The following is an 18,341-nucleotide window of genomic DNA, read 5'->3' on the forward strand; positions in this document are numbered from 1 at the left end:
GTGAGTGGAACATCCAACAGTGCAACAATTCTCAGGCATTGACAGTGATATACAATGAACTAACAGCAAATGCAAAGATGGTTTAGGCAAGTGAGAAAAGGTATCATTGACAAAGTTATCTATAAACTTAAAACACATTTAATAGTGTTACATATGAATTGATTTGATGTAGAAATGGAAGAAAATGCAGTATAGGTAAATACTTAATACTGAAACGTAATCTTTCATTTATCATGAAAGAGTAGTGCAAACCATACAAAACAACATGGAAATTCAAATCTTGTCTTTTAAAAAGATAAAAAAAGAGTATTTTTAATAAATATTTGTTATTATTTTATTATTATCCTGATACATACCATGCATCTTTAGCATACATGTAATAATTATCATATTTAAAGCAGGTAAAACATTATTTGATATGGTGTAATTTGTGAATGAATTGTTTTTGTCATATAAGATAATTTAATTGTTAAAACATAAATATAAGTGTATTTTCTCATGTTTTTTTGTTTATATTTAAATAACATTAATAAAATGTGATGCAACAGATCTTTCCACTTAATGTTCTCAAAAACATGAAGGTATTTCCATGAACAAAGGTTTAAGATTTCACAGAAAATGTGGGAAATGTTTTATATGTTATTTTTTTAATGTTTGTGAATAAACTGATTTGGAAATGGGGATAATATTTCTAAAATAAACTATTAGGACAACATGCGTAAATATACTGTACTTATTTCTATCCTTTTCAGTTTGCTTTTATATTACAGTCAACATTTATAAATTTATTACAAACAGTATGTTATTAATAATGCTAATTTTGAATTTTTTTTGTCACATTATAAGAATTTCATTACACTTTGCAAATTTTCAAAAGTGAAAATTATATTTATGCCCATTGTGCTTAGTATGCCTGAGGTTTAAGAATAGGCTACTGTATCTCTTTATGCGGGCTATTGAAAGCCATGTTGGCTGCTTGCTTATTTTGCCTTGTACATCTGTATGAATTATTCTGAAATACATATTTTTGTTTGTAATTTATAACCTAATCATATGTATTGAAGTCATTGCAAAATAGCTTACATGGTTTTTTTTTATAAAGTGGATTGATTTTGTTTAATAGCTTTGAAAATCAGACTGAAAATTATTTGTATCATTTTAACAAAAGTTTGCAGCCTTCATTTTGTTATAAATTATGCACAGTGTATTTACTTTGCTCACTTTTAATTTCTTGCACAAAACTCAAGAATTGTGTATCTTGTTCTGTTGGGAATTTTGAAATTTTTATTCTTTTTTCTGTGTTTTTGTTTTGAACATTTTTTCCCATGTTTATCATGGCTCTCACAGGGATCGTATGCAAAGCATTATCTGTATGGATTAGGAAAACCAAGCACTCCTGGACTCACTAAGGTGATGAACAATGCACGTCATTGATGTTGTTCTGTAGTCACATGAAGTTGATGTTCATGTAACTTGAAACTCTAAATGTGGATTTTGTGTTATAAATGTGAAGTGATATGCATGTTTTAGAATTATTTTCTTTATAGACTAGTAAAGCATAATATGAATGTAAACTACTTTTGTATTCCAGTTCCTCATGTACAAATGCAATATTAAGAATGAGTTTATACATAGCCATATTGTGGATAGTTTTTAATTAAATTTTTTAAACATAATTTAAAATTTTCTATTGTCTTTTATATATATACCCATTCTTAGTTAGTTTATAGTACGTTTTGTGTTTGTCTGATCTTGCAGAGAACCTTAAATGTTTTATCTTGTGACTCTTTTATATAAAAGTTTATATGTAAATAAAATTTTATTATCTAATTTTGTATTGCAAAGCTGGATTATTTTACTGAAACCTTAAATACTTTATTTGTTTCTCAGCATATCTAACCAATTCTTATTTAATCAGTGATGTCGAGAATTAATTTAATTAGTTTTGGGTTAAAAACCTTTTTGGTAATTGGCCATTAAAAATGAAATATTAAAATGTGAATTTGTTTTTTACTGCTTCATTTACTAGATTTTGACTATTAAAATTTAAGAAAAAGGCTATCATCAAGAAATTTGCTATAAGTTGAAGTTTACATACATGTTAACATACATGTTACTCTTAGTAACATACATGTTAAAAGAAGCCAGTTATTTAATTGTAAACAATAGATTTTTATAAATTACACTGTTTATAGTCTCCATATACAATAAAAAATTTGTTTTACACAAGAATTTACTGTATAAAGATAAAATGTGAGACTGAAAACAGTCTTGTACACTGCATGTTTTGACATCTTGCTGCATAATCATCAGACACTGGGAACAGCCTTGTGTTTAAATATCTATTGTGTGCTATTAAATTTTGGCTTTTTAAATACATCTGTGTTATATATTGAAAACGTAGACGTGTCATCCTAAAATGAATACGTATAAAAAATTCTGTTCTATTACTCAGGTTTGTAATGCAGAAAAGAACATAATTTGAAGCAGTATATAAAACAATAAACAAAAATGTTAATAGAATATTAAGATAAATTTGCTTTGGAAACACACCTCCACTCCCACTTTAGTTATATTCTGATGACAGATTCTCTTCTTTGCTCATTTGAGAATTGGTATGTATTATATCTCTCTTGCTCCAGTTTTTACACCCTACTGTATTGCTCATAACCATTTTAATCTTGTGAATCACTCAACCTACATCAGTGTGTGATCTCTATACCTTATTTGTGTATAAACTCCATGTTATTCTTTCTTATTCACTTTTTTATTTATAGGAAAAATGAAAAAGATGGTCAAGTTTGTTTCTATTCAGCACTACTACTACATTTGCATTTTTTAAAAATTGCTTTAGATATATTTTTCTGCAAACTTGTATTTATTGTTTATTTTCTTGATTTTACAACAGAAAAAAGTTCTTAGAAACATTCTCCAAATATGAATATTCAAATTTGCATCTCAGATGCTGATTCTTCTAGTGCCTCTCCTCTACCACCTCATGAGTCTATAAGTTACTTGGGTAGCAGGAGGTCATCTTTCATGGAGGACATACAGTTCTTTATATACAGAGAGGTAGATGCTAACATGCAGTGTGATGCTTTTTATCCTATTGGCTCTGAGGTTGAGCATGTAGAATAGTGAGAATTTAGACTTTTTCCAGCATCTTTCTTTGCTTAGACATCTCATGAATCCTGGACAGACACTCTGCTTTCTTCATGCACCCTTTTTACAGCTAGTATGCCATGGCTGTAATGTTTTGCTATTTTTTCTGTGGCTTATGAATCTTCACCTTCTTTATTGGAAGAATTTCATCTGATTATCTGGTCCTTCCACATTTTTCAGACATTGAATTATGTGCAAGGGGATTTACAGATTAATTGAAGGAGGGTATTGCCATGCCTTGTCCTCCTCATTTACTGGATTAGCATGCTCTGGCTTCATATTGCCTGTAGAACTGTTATTTGGACTCTTGGTGATTAGATCCTCCTCTTCCTGTTTAGGGTTCTAGACAAGATACCAGTGTTCATCTTAACTACACTCAGTTTTACAGGATTTGTCTGTCACTTACAACAGTTTTGCCTTTTTTATTATCTTTGGAACTGCTATTTGAGGTCTATCATAAGTTCCCTACTCATATTTTAGAATATTTTAGTTATTTATTGACTTAAACTTTTGTCAGGTTATTGGTTTTTGCTCTCTCCTTGGTATCTTGGTTGGTTTGTTGCTGAAATCTTTTGGAGAGAGAGAGATGCCTTACTGGAGGAAGTTCACCTTTTTACGTTGGCCCTTAGACATCTCAGAGAAGCTCATTTTTTCAAACAGTCTATTTTAGATTAAATTTCTGACTCCATGGACTCTTGGATTAGATGTGGTCTGTCTACAGTCTTCATTTTCTGTACTGTCTTCTTGACTGGCTCACATTTCTTTTACAGAAAGGTTTACTACATCTCCTATTTGAGCTTCAAGACTTCCCACTTCGGTGCTTGGATCCATTGAAATACAAGAGTGATTTCAACATTAAAAGTGCTGATCCTCTTACTGAGTAGAGCACAGGTTTTGACATTGGTGAATATGTTATGGGGTCAGGCCCTATGAAGCTATCCACCAGTTGTATAGTGATATGTCTGAGGATTTACACCACTAGAAACTGCATTTTGATATTGTGGTGGGCAGGGCACAGGTAGCCCTTTGTGTAGCTTTGTGCTTTATAACAAACAACAACCTATTGAATCTTATCTCAGAGGGTTCATGTCTTTTCCTCCTCTGTATCTCATGTCAATTTGTTTTGTACTTCCCAAAGACCTTCTTGGCACAAGCCATCCTGGATCTTCTGTACAAAGAAGCCATAGAGCTCGTCACCTCCTTTCACGAGGGTTTTATTCTTGGCTGTCTGTAGTACCTAAAAAGACAGGAAATTAGCAACCAGTCATCAACTTTTCTTTTTCATTTCCTGCAACCTCCTTGGTTTACCATGGAGTTGTTTTTTTCCTTTCAGTGGCTCTTTTCACCCGTACTGTAGATTACAAAAGTTGGCATCTTGGATGCCTACCTTCGTATCCTGGCTGCTGAGTCTTCAAGATGTTACCTCCAATTTGTGCATGACAGTCAGGTTTTTTAGTTTTTTGCTTTACTATTTAGCTTCACATCTGCTCCATATGTTTTTTGCTGGATAATCAGAGCTTTCTCACATCATCTTCACTCCCTCGGCATTCACACTTACCATTATATGGACAACTGGTTTCTTCTTGTCTCTTCATGCTATTTAGTTGAATTGCACACTCAAAATCTGTTATCAGAAACTGTAAGAGAAGCCTATTCTTACTCATACACAGTACCTCAGCAAGGGTAAGCCAGACTCAACCTTTTTCTCAACATCTCCAAGCCATGGAATAAGCAGTTCTTCAAATACAATTGTTTCCTTCTATACTAGCATGCATAGTTTGATCTCTTTTAGGGATGTGGGCATTCTTGAAATTATTCAAAGAGGTGATGCTCACATGAGGGCCTTTTAATGGTTGTTATGGGACTAGTGGAACATTTGCACAGATTTACTGATTTGTTCAATTTGCTGGATCTAAGTTGGTGGTTGAACAGGGACTATACAACAGTAGGCATCCTTCTACCAACCTTTACTACCAGAGATGCATTTGTTAACACATGCTTCTTTCTAGGGTTGGAGTGCTTTTATAGATAATATGAAATTTAAGGGACTTTGGGCAGAAGATGAAGCTTCTCTATACTTCAATATTTTAGACCTTTCAGAGTTCAATGAACTATGGCTTAGGGCCTCAACAGTTATTGCAAGGTGGTAATGCTTTATTTGAACAATTCCACAGTAGCTTTGCACATTTCAAAGCAAGTGGGCATTCACTTCAGATCTCTTTGTTTTTAACAGTAGATCTTCATCTTTGGTCACACAAGCACCAGATTGTTCTCCTTGCTTGTCTAATTTCATGGGTAAAGAATCTGGTAGTCAGTCACCCAGTTATCTTGTCCAAACGTAGCTCCTCCTACAGAATGACTGCTTCATTTTTAAGTCTTCATTGGATCTGCTCCCTTCTAGGGAAACCACAAATCAGTGGTTTTGGCACACACTGAAATACCAGGCTCCCATTCTTCTGGTATCCAGTAACTCACCCTCTGACTTTAGGAGTAGATGGTTTAAGCCATGTTTGGACAGGTCTTCATCTTTATGCATTCCCTTTGATTTATCTGCTTTCTAAAGATTTAATACTGATTTGCTCTACTCCCTGTCAGTTTTTTCTGGTGGCACCGTATTGGCCAGGTGAGACCTGGTTTCCACTCCTCAAATATCTTTGGGAATGCCCATCTTTTCCTCCTTTCTCCTTGGGTATTTCTCTTACATCAGGCTTGGTTGGACATTTTACATCCAGCAGTTGGTGTTATTTAACTTCATACCTGACTTGTGTGTTGTACATTGCATGACATCAGGGAATGATATCTTGAGTGGTATCCTCGTTAACACATTCAATTTAACATTCTGCTTTAGAAGTTTATCACAGGAAATGGCTTACTCATCATTAATGGTCTCTCAGATATGGGTTTAACTCTTTGTGTCCCACTTTGCCACATGTCTTTCAATTTTTGATATGGTTGTTTGACAAATGTTCAACACCTTTGTCTGTTGTCTTGCATGTGGCTGTCTTATCATCTGTGTTTTGTTCTTCTAAGAGATGAAAAGTTTTTGAGTCCCCAGTTTTGTCACTCCTTTTGAAAATCTAGGGTCAGGTTTATTATATCATTTTTCACTTAAAACAATTTCTTCTGTTACTAGCTAGTGAGCATTGATGTTTAGATGTGTTTACATTTCATGTTCACAGGACACTGTACCATTCTAATTCTATTCTGTTGTATCTAGACAGGTTCTTTTTACCTAAAACTGTTAAAGCTTAGGAAGGAGATAAGGCTTTATATTTGTCTTTTTTACATTTCCCATTTTTGCAACCATTCGGATCCAGATAATTTTTTATGCCCTGTTTAGGCTCTTGGATGTGAATGAGGCATGCATTGAAGCATTTCAGGGCTTATGTCACAGGTTATATATTCATTGGGATCCTTTGGTATCACATTGCTTATCCCCTGTCAATTTGACAAGCTGGATTTGTTGTTTGGTTTTGACAGTTTACTCTGGCCTTTCATTAGAGGAGTGAATAATTCTTTAGTTCTCATTTTGTCTCATCAAATTTGACATATATTGATGCCTCTGGCAGCTCTGTTGTGTTACTCACTGGAAAAATTGTGCAGGCTGGTATGTAGACCATATCTTCCACCTTTATATCATACTATTTACCTGATTTAGTAGTTTCCTCCTGGGTGGGTTTTGGCTACCTCCTGTGGCTATTCTACACACCTAGGCTCAATTGTGATAGAGGTGAATAATATTTTGTTTCTTTCTTTAAAGCTCCTTTTCAGGGAACCCTCTCACCATTCTTATTTGAATCCACTTAGTGGCAGGTGTTATCTCTACCAGTAGACTCAAAACTGACTTCCTGGTAGCAACAAGTTCTGTGGAGATGGAGTGTTCCATAAGACCACTCGTGCTCTACAGGTGGTGAACAGTAGCGTTATATCAAATATAATGTACAGTACTGCCACTCATGGACTACCATAAATAAAGCATAAAGAGACTTTTCCATCCCTGGTAATCCCTGAATTGAACAAAGTGGAGTTTGTTTGCATTTCAAAATAGTGATGCAGTTTGCATATTGCACTGTTTTCAGAGCATAGTTCCTCCAGACGTCCCAATGCATGTTTTATTCCACTCTTCTAGTGAAGTGAGTCCTTACTATTCTAATTTTCTAGTTGCTGATGTGGTGAACAGAGGTTTTTCCTCTTGAGTGACTTTTGTACTTTCTTATTCTATTCAAGTAGAAGAGGGTGAAGCTGGATACCTTCCAAACCTTAACCCTGGATAATTTTATCAGAGGTCTGGTAGTGAACTAGATTAACTTATGCAGGAGTCTCCTCATAATTCCTTTACAGAAATAGCACCTAGATAGCTAGGTGTGTGTGTGTGGTCCTTATTTTGGCCATTCTGTTACCTTCCATGATCACAGAAGAGGGTTCTTAGTTTCTCTAATTCTGCACATGGATCATCATGTTTGTGAGCCATTAAATAAACTTTATTTGTTCCTCGTTCTTTTCATAATTTCAGGGGCAGGATGCATATTGCCTTGTTTTCCAGCTTCAGGAGTTAGGGTTTTGATTCATAATCCAAGGCTGGATGATCTCTGTTCCTTCTGAGTGAGACATGAATTGGCTCTATAATTCTGAATTGGGTTTTTTGCATTTTTGCTTCTTTAGGTTGGGGAGAAGACTTGTCCAGTTTGGTGTTGCTTGTCTTCTATTTGTAATTTCAGAGATTCATATATGACATTTGGTAACTTTCAGGTTGGTTTCATAGACCTGTAATTCCAAGCTTGGTTTGTTTCACTTTGTGTTTTTATAGGTTGGAATGAGGATTTGTTTACTTAACTGTTGCTTGCTTCCTCTTCATAATTCCAGAGGCTCAACATGTAATATCCCATAAATTTTTGGTTGGGTTCCCATCATTATCATATTCCTGTTATACAGTTATCATATTATGGTCCCCATGCACTGTCCACTACACCTTCAATCTAGCCTTGCATCCACTGCCCTGTAATTCCAATAACAAGAAGTGGAATCTTGCTTGTGTGGCCTGGGGCTTGGATGAATCTCATTATAATGAACAATGTTGACTTTGTAGGTGGTAGGCCTTTAGCACCCATGTTTAGTTTTCACTTTATCTTGGCAAGTATCATACTTGTTCCAGAAGTAGTGCAGATTACCCCTAGTGTGCTTTATTATATTTCAAATTTTCTCACTTTTGTTTTCTACACAGTTGCTTTCTGTGTAAATTTTCTTCTCACTTCCCTCTCTACGTTATCATTGTGAGATTCTAGCTAAAATGAGAATGAAGGTAAGTGTGTTTTGAAAGTTTATTTTCCCTCTGCCAAAATTGTGTCTTGGCATGGCCAAACGGTTAGGGCACTTGCCTTGCAATCTGAGGATCATGAATTTGAATTCCTGTCCAACCAAATATGCTCGTTTTTTCAGCTGTGGAGGCATTATAATGTGATGTGCAATCATTATTCATTGGTAAGAGAGTAGCCCAAGAGTTGGTGGTGGGTGGTGATGACTAGCTGTCTTTTCTCTAGTCTTTTGCTGCTAAATTAGGGATGGCTAGGGTAGATAGCCCTCATGCAATTCTGAGCAAAATTCAAAACTAAACCAGAACAAATCAAAAAGGTATTTCTAATAATACTTACCTCCTTCCACACTATTCATCCCTTACTATCCATTATAGCCAATGTTCAGGCCTGATAATCTAGCCAGTCTCAAAAAAGTGAATAAGAATGAATAATTGGGAGGTTATATATGGATCAAGTATAGAGGACATATTGACACAGGTGGAGATAGTACAAGATTAAAATTGCTATGGACAATATATTAGGGTATAAAGACTGGATCAAGTGAGGTAGAATTCATATGAGTTTCTAAAGAGGCAAAGAAGAGAACCTTTTTCTAGGATAAAGCTAAAATACGAGGAGAGGTAAGTGTTATTGGAAATACATTTTTTGGTATAGGAAAATGTAAACATTGTATAAAGTGTTTAATCTCATGATTTAACAATGTCATGTTTAGCAATTCTGTGATTTTCTCTCTCTTTTTTTATATATATATATAACTAAGCTTTGCTGAATTGGTTATAGGCCTATCAAGCTTATTATGGAGCTTTACAGCACTGTGTTCCTTCTGGTCCAGCACCACCTTCTTCAGCTGGGTCTTATCAGGTGAAGAAATCTTCATATTTACTTAAGTGTCATAATTAGCGCTTATTTATGTGAACCAGTTTTGATATACCTAAACTAGTAATTGGATTTTGCTGTATCATATTGCATATTGAGAAACTTTGAGTATATGATTCTTGAAGCATTACTGTGCCCAATTTCTATATATATTTTAAGAAACTCCTTTTAGGATTAAAGACTAAATAGTGGGTGGTAGAACTTTTTCAGGGTAGATTGATGGTCTTGAAATATTTAATAATTAAATTTTTTCTAATACTATGACAAAGTGCCCATGTTTTACTGTGAGGCTCATGCATACAAAGTGAACTAATATTGTATAGGATAACCAGTACCTGGACATTTTGATAACAAACTAATAGAATCCTTGTAAATTAAAGTACATCTGAGGTACAGAATATTATAAATATGGTATACAAACATTTTATCACCAAAATAGGGGTGTAACAAGAGATGATTGAGAAAATTTCTTGTTATGTACTTGATAAGCTAAAAAAAACAACCAAAAATAAGACTAGTATTTTTAGTATACAAGAATACTGTAACAAAAATTATATGGTAACTACTTCAGCACTAATAATAATTATTAAAAATTATTTATGCTTACATTTATACAGAGTCAATTTACGATAAAAATTTAACTTTTGTTCATGTTGTTGCTGTATCCTACTCCATTAAGTTTATAGCAGCTTTTTTCTTTTATACTGTGTATATGTGTAAATTAAAAATTTTTACCCATTAACTTTAATCCAACAACTTTTGTTATTGTGCATGTTTTGTTATTGTTGCTCATTGTTCTCTATGCTTTCTGTGTTATGCCATCTTTTTTTTTAGGGATCCCCTAATAGATACTACAGCAGTCCACGCCATCTAGTTCAGGTGAACATTAATTTTGTTCTAATTTTTTAAAAACTGTTTGTTTCTTTTATCTTGTGCTAATTGTAATAACTATATGTTTTATAGCTGTTAACAAGCTTGTTTTAATAAAATGTGTTGCTTCTAAACACTTGAGTATTAACCCTACTTCAGATTTTCATACTAAGTTTCGGGGTAGAAATGATTATTTTTAAGTTTATTATTTAATGTAAAAAAAATCAAAGGACTAATTTTTATTTTATTGAAGAACTATAAATGTCTGTCCATATTTGTGTTTGTACTCAAAATGTTTTGTTGTCTTCATTAAATTATAAATTTTGTTACATTTTATTTTGGTATTAAGTTACTGATCCATGTAGACTTGACTCAGTCAAAACTTTTTCATGATTTTCAACATGATTACAAGTGTAAAAATTGGCATTTTTAGTGTGTGAATCAATTAGAATTTTTGAATTATTAGATGTTGTGAGATCAAGGTGTGGAAGGTCAATGGTAGAACTTTTACTGCACTTATGATCTATGTAGGTACCTGTCTTGTGTAGAATTACTATAATTAATCAATGAGTTATTTTAGTGTATTGTAATACAATCATATTTATACAATGTATAATTTTATACGTAGAGTACATCGAGATTGAAAATAAATCATATTTTGAATTCAAAAAGGTTGCATTTGTTGTGTAGTATTTTCAACAAGTGTTTTGGTTTAATAAAAATGCCTTAACAATAAACAGAGATATTGCTGAAAGTTAAACATATTTTGTCAAAATGATTTTGTTTTGTTATGAATGCTGATATATGGTTTTGATATTAGTATTAATGTTAAGATGCTAACTATATTTCAAAATATTGAACCATCTAATAAAATAAGAGAAACAGTAGTTTTCACCTGCTGTTAATAATAATAATAATAACAATAATGTATTTATATAGAGGGTGGACAAATACATGCTCCCCAAAAAAAAAGAAATGTTAATTTGTTATATCTTTTATAAGGTAACAAAAATATTTAAGACTGTGTTTATACAATGCACTTGATGAGATATCTCAAGTCCTAATTTCATCACAGTTTTTCTTAAATACCCAAACTTTTCAAAACTTTAGTTACATATTCTCATAAAAAGTGTTGTGCACCTGCTCTCATAGATATTCAATTTAGCCTACAAAATGATCATAAAAGAGTCTCTGCAATAATTGATCATAAAAAGGAAACTCAAAATAACAAATTAGTTTCACAAGTTGATATTTAGGCAGCATTTCCTTGGATTTCAGTACCGCTTCAACATGGCATTATTTTGGTGAGTTATTCTTGAGTGATTGGTTGCCATCCTTCCTTGAGTACTTCAAAAAGTTCATCTTCTATGTTTGGCTTGCAATCTTTTGTTAATCAGTTTAACATAGCCCATAAGTTTTCAATTGGATTGATAAAAGTTCATTAACCTGGCCATTCCATAACATCAGTTCTCTTACTTCTAAGATATCTTTTAACAATTTCATGATTGCAGCGAAACTTGTTTGGCCATCTTGTGGGCTAACTGGAGTACGAGTATATAAGAAACTACAGCTGGTACAAAACACTATATGAGAAAATGTAACTAAAGTTTGGGTATTTATGAAGCCAGTGTTAAAAGTGGTTCTTGAGATCATATTTGAACAGATATTGTCAAGTGCATTCTAAAAATTTACAGTTTTACAGACTTTTCTGTTATCTATTAAAATATATAGCAAGTTAACATATTCAAAAGGGGCCACTTTTTATTATCCACCCCTTGTATATATATATATATATACATATTATTACCAGCTAGTGGAAAAACATGAGGTTAATTAATGTTTATTAGGCAAAAATGTATGTGCACTATAAACTTTATGTTTAAAGTACAACATTAGTATTGTTGCTCATTCATCAAAGACTTTTAATTTCAAGTCTAATCTTAACTTAATCATAAAGCCTTAATGGCCGGTTTCAATGTTATATCCCTCTTTACAGAAGTTCCGATCGCTGAAGCCTGCAAGATAGCCTTAGAACTCTATATCCAAGACCCTAACCCATCAATAGACATTCCCAGCAACCAATTGGCAATCCTCATAGAATTCACCACGATGAAGACAAACTTCATGTTCAACAACCACAATTATATACAAACAAATGGCCTAAGCATGGACAACCTAGTATCACCAGTTCTGGCCAATATTTTTATGACACAAGTTGAAACACAAGCAATTAACACAGCATTACATCCACCACTATAGTGGTACAGATATGTAGACGACACGATTGCGGGATTCACATCTACAGAACACACACTTAATTTTTTCAATTACATTAATGCCATACATCCCAACATTAACTTCACATGTGAACAGGAAGAAAGATATCAAATATTATTTCTTAACCTTAAAATTACAAGAACCGATACACAATTTCAAACAAAAATCCACCGAAAACTCACCTATACTGGACTATACATTCCTTGGGACTCAGCACATGAAACAAAACAAAAACTCAACATACTAAGAAACCAAATAAACACAGCCATAAAACTATGCTCACCAGATAAAATTAATGATGAATTAAACAAAATAAAACAATACTTCATCAACATCAATCAGTTTCCTCCACAAACCGTAGAAAACGTTATACGCACACACCTAGACAGAAAGCAAAATCAACTAAAAAAAGTAAATATATCCCACAAATTAAATAATGACGAAACCATATACTGCTGCACACCATATATTCCCAACATGAGCAGAAAAATAACCAACATTTGGCAAAAACTAGTAACAAAATATGACATTCCAGTTAATACCAAATTTATTAAAAAACCAGGCACAAAACTAAGGTCTATACTACGTAAAAACTACACTAACAAACACCACACCAACATTATTTATAAAATACAATGTGATAACTGCCACGACTTCTATATTGGAGAAACAAGTAGAAAAATGGAAACCAGATTCAAAGAACACAAAAAGTCACCTTCAGACGTTTTTGAATACTGCAAATCAAATAAACACAACATAACCATAGAAAACACCCAAATACTAAATAAAGAAATGAACATAAACAAATGCAAAATTAAAGAAGTTTTACTTATACAACAACTCAAGCCCAAAATGAACCAATACAAAGGAACACCTTTATGCCTATATTAATAAATATAATCAAAGATCTAAGCACGCCCTCTACATTCCTACACTCAGTTACACAACCCTCTTCAAACGTGGTCAGCTATCGGTCAGTTACCCCTTTTTTTTTTTGTGAACCTGACAATGACCAAAGAAGGTCGAAACATTGTTTGTTCCTCTACATAAAAATTTTCTCAACCCAAACCAGCCTTTTTTACATATATATTTTCCTCTACAAGTTGGCTTTTTCATCATTACTGATTATTGTTAATCAGTGTCTAATCAAAAACACTAAGTGTGTAAAAATCAAGGTGGGGTAATTAAAAGATTGAGTGTGAGACTTAAAGGAATTAAACCCAAATTGGAGGCTAAACTTGCAGCTATACTTACAGCAGTGATAAGTACTTTATAACAAGTATTCATTCATTAGTTTGCCAGGCTGTTTTTTTTTCTCAATTTGGGGCATGATGGTGGATGAAACAAAATATGTAACCTAGTTTAACTAATGAATGAATATTTGCTATGAAATTCTTATCACTGCTATAAGTGTAGCTGCTACTTTGGCCACCAAATTTGATTTCATTCTTTAAAGTCACATGCTTAATATTTTTCAGGCTACTCTCCTTTTCACACCTAAGATGTTTTTCATTAGATATTGTAATTTTGTTAATACATACAACAAATCACAGCAAGTAAGAAAGTTACACTTGATAGCAACCATCATTAGCCTTAGGATTGCAACCCTATTATTCAGAACAAATCTGTACTTTTTAAAATGATTCAGACTCTTTAAATATATATGGTGGTAGTTTTCCTCTCTGTAAAACTTCCTTTATAGTAGTGCTATAAAAAGAAACTAGATGAAGAGTTTATTGTTATTATCCACATGCCTTTGGTACAGCCTTAGCAAGCATCATTATTTACAAAAATTGCTTAAGCTAATATCACACGACTGTTAACTCTCCCTAATTATGAGAATTTCACAACACTTAGCAAATTTGTGTTTAAAAGTTGTCAATGAATAATAATCATTCACATTTACAATTATTTTGAAAATCTGACCTAGAAACTTTTAACCTAGTTTGCTTGGTATAACTGATACTTATGTATCTCCATGTTATTTCATCCAGTAGTTTTGCTGTTCTAAGTTAGCTGTTTTAAATCCAAATGACAAAAAGCTGAAAATGTTCCACTTTACTTTCAGGTGAAACTAGAGTAAAAATTTGAGACCAAAAACTAATGACTTTTTTGCATAGATGTGTGCAAAAGGTTTGGTCAAAATTGAGTGATATTTGTTGAATAAGTTTGTACATGCGACTTAGACTAAATATAACCCATAATTGTACATAGTGGATACCTATAAGAGTATCAAATTTGAAAATGATCCATGAAAGTTAAGTTTGTTTTTCTATCAAATAGTTTCTGTATTTTTGGTGCAAAGACAAAAGAGAGAGAGAGAGAAAAGCAGTCAAAATTGGAGAATTTTATAGCTGTTGTTTTTATAATGGATTAATCTGAAATTTGTATGTGAATTAAGAGTGCAGTAGAGCACATCCACTGAAAATACGTAATAGTTTGGATTACTACTGTCTGAGTTGTAGAAAGTGGAAAATTACTAAACTATCATTCCTGTTAGTAACACACAGTATGCCCTGCAAGCTTTTTGGCTGCATGACACACTACCATGTGTTTTGATTTTTTAGTAATTCTAGTAAAACTTTGTTCAGTCATAGTTGATGTTTAGCTTGTGTTCATTTTCTGTTTTGGGCATATTGCACTTTGAGTTATAAGAAGGATATATTGCTATTTACAAATTTATTGGAAAAAATGCAACAATTCTCTTTGATACAAATGTTATAACTAACAGTGTAACAGACATTTGTGTATGTTTGACTTTTTTTAATGTATTATTTTAAAATAAGTGGAATGTTGTTACTTGTTTATTGTGGAAATTTATCACCAACAAGTTACAGACACTAACTGTAAAGAGTACAGCCTATAAAACCTGACAGTAACAATACAGCTTTGAGATTCCAACTGCAAAGTGTCAGTAGAAGCCATTGTATTGCAACTATTTCAAACCAAAAAATGCAAATATGTTATCAGAAGAAAATAGACTACATAGAAAATGCTAAATACCATGAGTAGCTGTACTATAAGTATATAAGCAGGATTTTTTACACTATACAGATAGGAGGTTCAATCAAACCCCTCCTTTGTATGTGCGTAGTATTCACCCTATTACTATGGGTCAAAGGTCATGTTGTTCTGTTTGTTGACTCTCACTCAAAATTGTATTGAATTGCTATTTTTATGAATGTATGTTAACAAGATTGGTATCAAATTGTAGATTATAATTCAAATTTTAGTATGATGCATCAGCTAATTTCTTAACTTCAAAATAAATATTAAAAAAGAATGCTAAATATTGATTTTTGTGTGTCATGTGTTATGTTTAATGCAGCATTGGTTCAAATTATATGTTTGTGATGTCCAATTATAAAGTTTATAGTTTTTTTACAAATTAAGATTTCAGTTTACTGATGTTGACAAGCTGGAATCTAACAAAAGAACCTTCATATTTTTCTGTTTGCTGAGATATCGCTACATTTATTGATTTAAACACACTGGTCTCGCTCACCTTTTTCCATTTTTGGAAATTCTTACATATACATCTTCTGTTTATGATGTATGAATAACTAGTCAAAAGCTCGTAATGTTCCTCTAGTAACTTTTTCTCGGCCAATTTGAAGTATTCTGACACCAAATTTTTTCTTTATATGCTGGAATTCATGCAATGAGGTAGGACTTTAGTGAGCTTTAAATTTCATATCTTTTTAGACCCAAATACAGGTTGATTATTAAGCTTGATAATTATAGCAAAATTCTTTAATATGAATATAGTAATTTATGGTTTTTGGTTATTTTGAAATGTATATATCAAACCTAAAAGAAATGTTTCATTTTACATCCTTCACATGCAAAATTTGATAAGGTTTAGCTATTTATGGTGAGCAGCAAGCAAGTACAATTTTGTAACTGGAAGAGATAATTGTTTTCTGTATTTCTTTATTTACTTTTTTTTAAAAAGAAAAGGTTAAAAAACTTCTAAATATTAATAATGTGTATTCACATATAATGTCTTATAACTGAAATATGACCATTTTACAAAATATTAGTTTACTAAAGTAGTGCCAATCAGATCACTTCATAATGACCAATTTCATATTCGTCGATAGGATAACATGAATGCATTTGCTCCTTGTTATTGCAACTTCTGTAATGTTATGAGATTTAAGCTATTTAGTCCAGGCATTTGTGTTTTGTTATTACAATTTGTAGTTATTCTAGAAGTAAAAAAGCATAATTTATATTTGTTTCCTAATTGTGTTTTGATAGTGAAAATAACAGATAAATATGAAGTTGTTTTAAAAAAAAAAGATAATTATGTGGAAGTTATAAGAATTTTGCATGTGAAATTCTTAAAATTTTCTGATGCATAAAAGTATATTTAAACTTAAAATGAAAATTTTGTTGTGTATTGGATAGTCAACATTTGAAAAGAAAAAAGGCATGATAAAAGCATTGCTTAAAAACAAGTCTTAAACTTAATAAAAAAAATTGATATTTTGCTAACACAGGCGTATAATGTTTACTAATAAACTGCAAATTTTTTTATAAATATTTTTGTACATTTAATCAGGATAATATTTGCCTAATTTTCTATGGCATAATTCCATCTTTTAAGTAAGCTATGGATTCCTCATGAATAAAATTCCTTTGTTTTGAGTTAAAAACTATCTTAAGTCAGTTTTGAGTTCCTCTTTACTTGCATGCCTTTTTCCACTTAACTAATGCTATAAGGTTGTGAAAAGATGATAGTCAGATGGAGCAAGATATGGCAAATAGGGTGGATGAAGCACAGATTCTCATTTCAAGGCACTAAGTTTTCCTAGGGTCATTTTTTGCAGTGTGTGGTCTTGCATTGTCATGCAAAAATCGTTACACTTTTTTGATTGACTAATGCAGTTGTTTTTGTAATCAGTGCTTAGTGTAAGCACTCCAACTGGCAACAGTATCTTTCAGCTGTGATTGATTTGAATCCAAGATTCTGTGATAGACTACACCTCCCAAATCCTATCAAACACAAAGTAAATCCTTTTCTGGGTATAAGCCACAATGGTGTTGGGACAGGTGTTTGACAGGGATTCAACCATTGTCTCTTACATTGAATATGCTCATAAAGAACTTGCTTTTCCTCACCAGAAATGATTATTTCTGGAAATGGTTCATTAGCATGTTTTGTTCTCAAAGATAAACAAATGGTGTCCCTCTCATCACAGTGATTATCCATCAAATCATGTAGAAACATCAAAAAAGTTTCAAACCTTTTCTAAGGCCATGGAGGTGGGTAATGATTGTTGTATGGTGCTGTTGAGCTATTTCTTTACATGGTCACCTTTGGATTTGCCTCAGCTATAGATTGCAGGCATCTTTGTTGATTGATCTTGACTGTCCACAACATGAAGAATCAATGAAATCAAATTCTTCCAATTGGAACTTTGTGAACCATTGTTGACATGTTCTGATGTTTAACACATTTTCTCCATAAACTGTACATATGTTTCTTGTAGCCTCTGAAGCTTTTGAATGTTTTTTTTAAAATTCATATAGCATACAGTGTTGTGTATGTGCTTCATTTGTATTTATCTCTTAGGCCTTTATACATTAAAATTTTGTTTCAAATGTTTATCACTTATTTTTAAATAAGATGTAAGGTTTATTAATACATTGACATAAAAAAGCACGAATTTGCAAGTTCTTTTTCTCAAAACAAATAACTTTTTTGAATAACAAAACAATATTATTTTTTCAACCTAACAAATGTTTTTTTTTAATCATTATGCAGAAGATTTGCTAATCTTTTTTCATTAACTTGCTGATAAACATTGCTATAGGCATATTTTCTGAAACTGCCTC

At 32.3% G+C, this 18,341-nt stretch overlaps 1 protein-coding gene across 6 annotated transcripts in view; it reads left to right on the forward strand.

Moving 5' to 3' along the window:
• The window catches only part of LOC143248872 (uncharacterized), a 91,415-nt gene that overhangs the window by 16,862 nt on the left and 56,212 nt on the right, over positions 1–18,341 (forward strand). For 2 of the 6 annotated variants that reach the window (XR_013027240.1, XM_076497736.1), the window contains exons 3-5: positions 1,348–1,410; positions 9,255–9,335; positions 10,185–10,229. The exons of 1 other annotated variant lie outside the window; for it this stretch is intronic. Coding sequence is in view for 4 of the 5 variants with exons in the window: in XM_076497736.1 (XP_076353851.1) it covers positions 1,348–1,410; positions 9,255–9,335; positions 10,185–10,229 (189 nt within the window). In the remaining variant the exon portion in view is untranslated. The remainder of the gene's footprint in view (positions 1–1,347; positions 1,411–9,254; positions 9,336–10,184; positions 10,230–18,341) is intronic. 3 more of the 6 variants (XM_076497737.1, XM_076497738.1, XM_076497739.1) reach the window with 3 other exon arrangements.

The sequence above is a fragment of the Tachypleus tridentatus genome, chromosome 4 (assembly GCF_004210375.1).
Source record: "Tachypleus tridentatus isolate NWPU-2018 chromosome 4, ASM421037v1, whole genome shotgun sequence".
NCBI classification, from domain to species: Eukaryota; Metazoa; Arthropoda; class Merostomata; order Xiphosura; family Limulidae; genus Tachypleus; species Tachypleus tridentatus.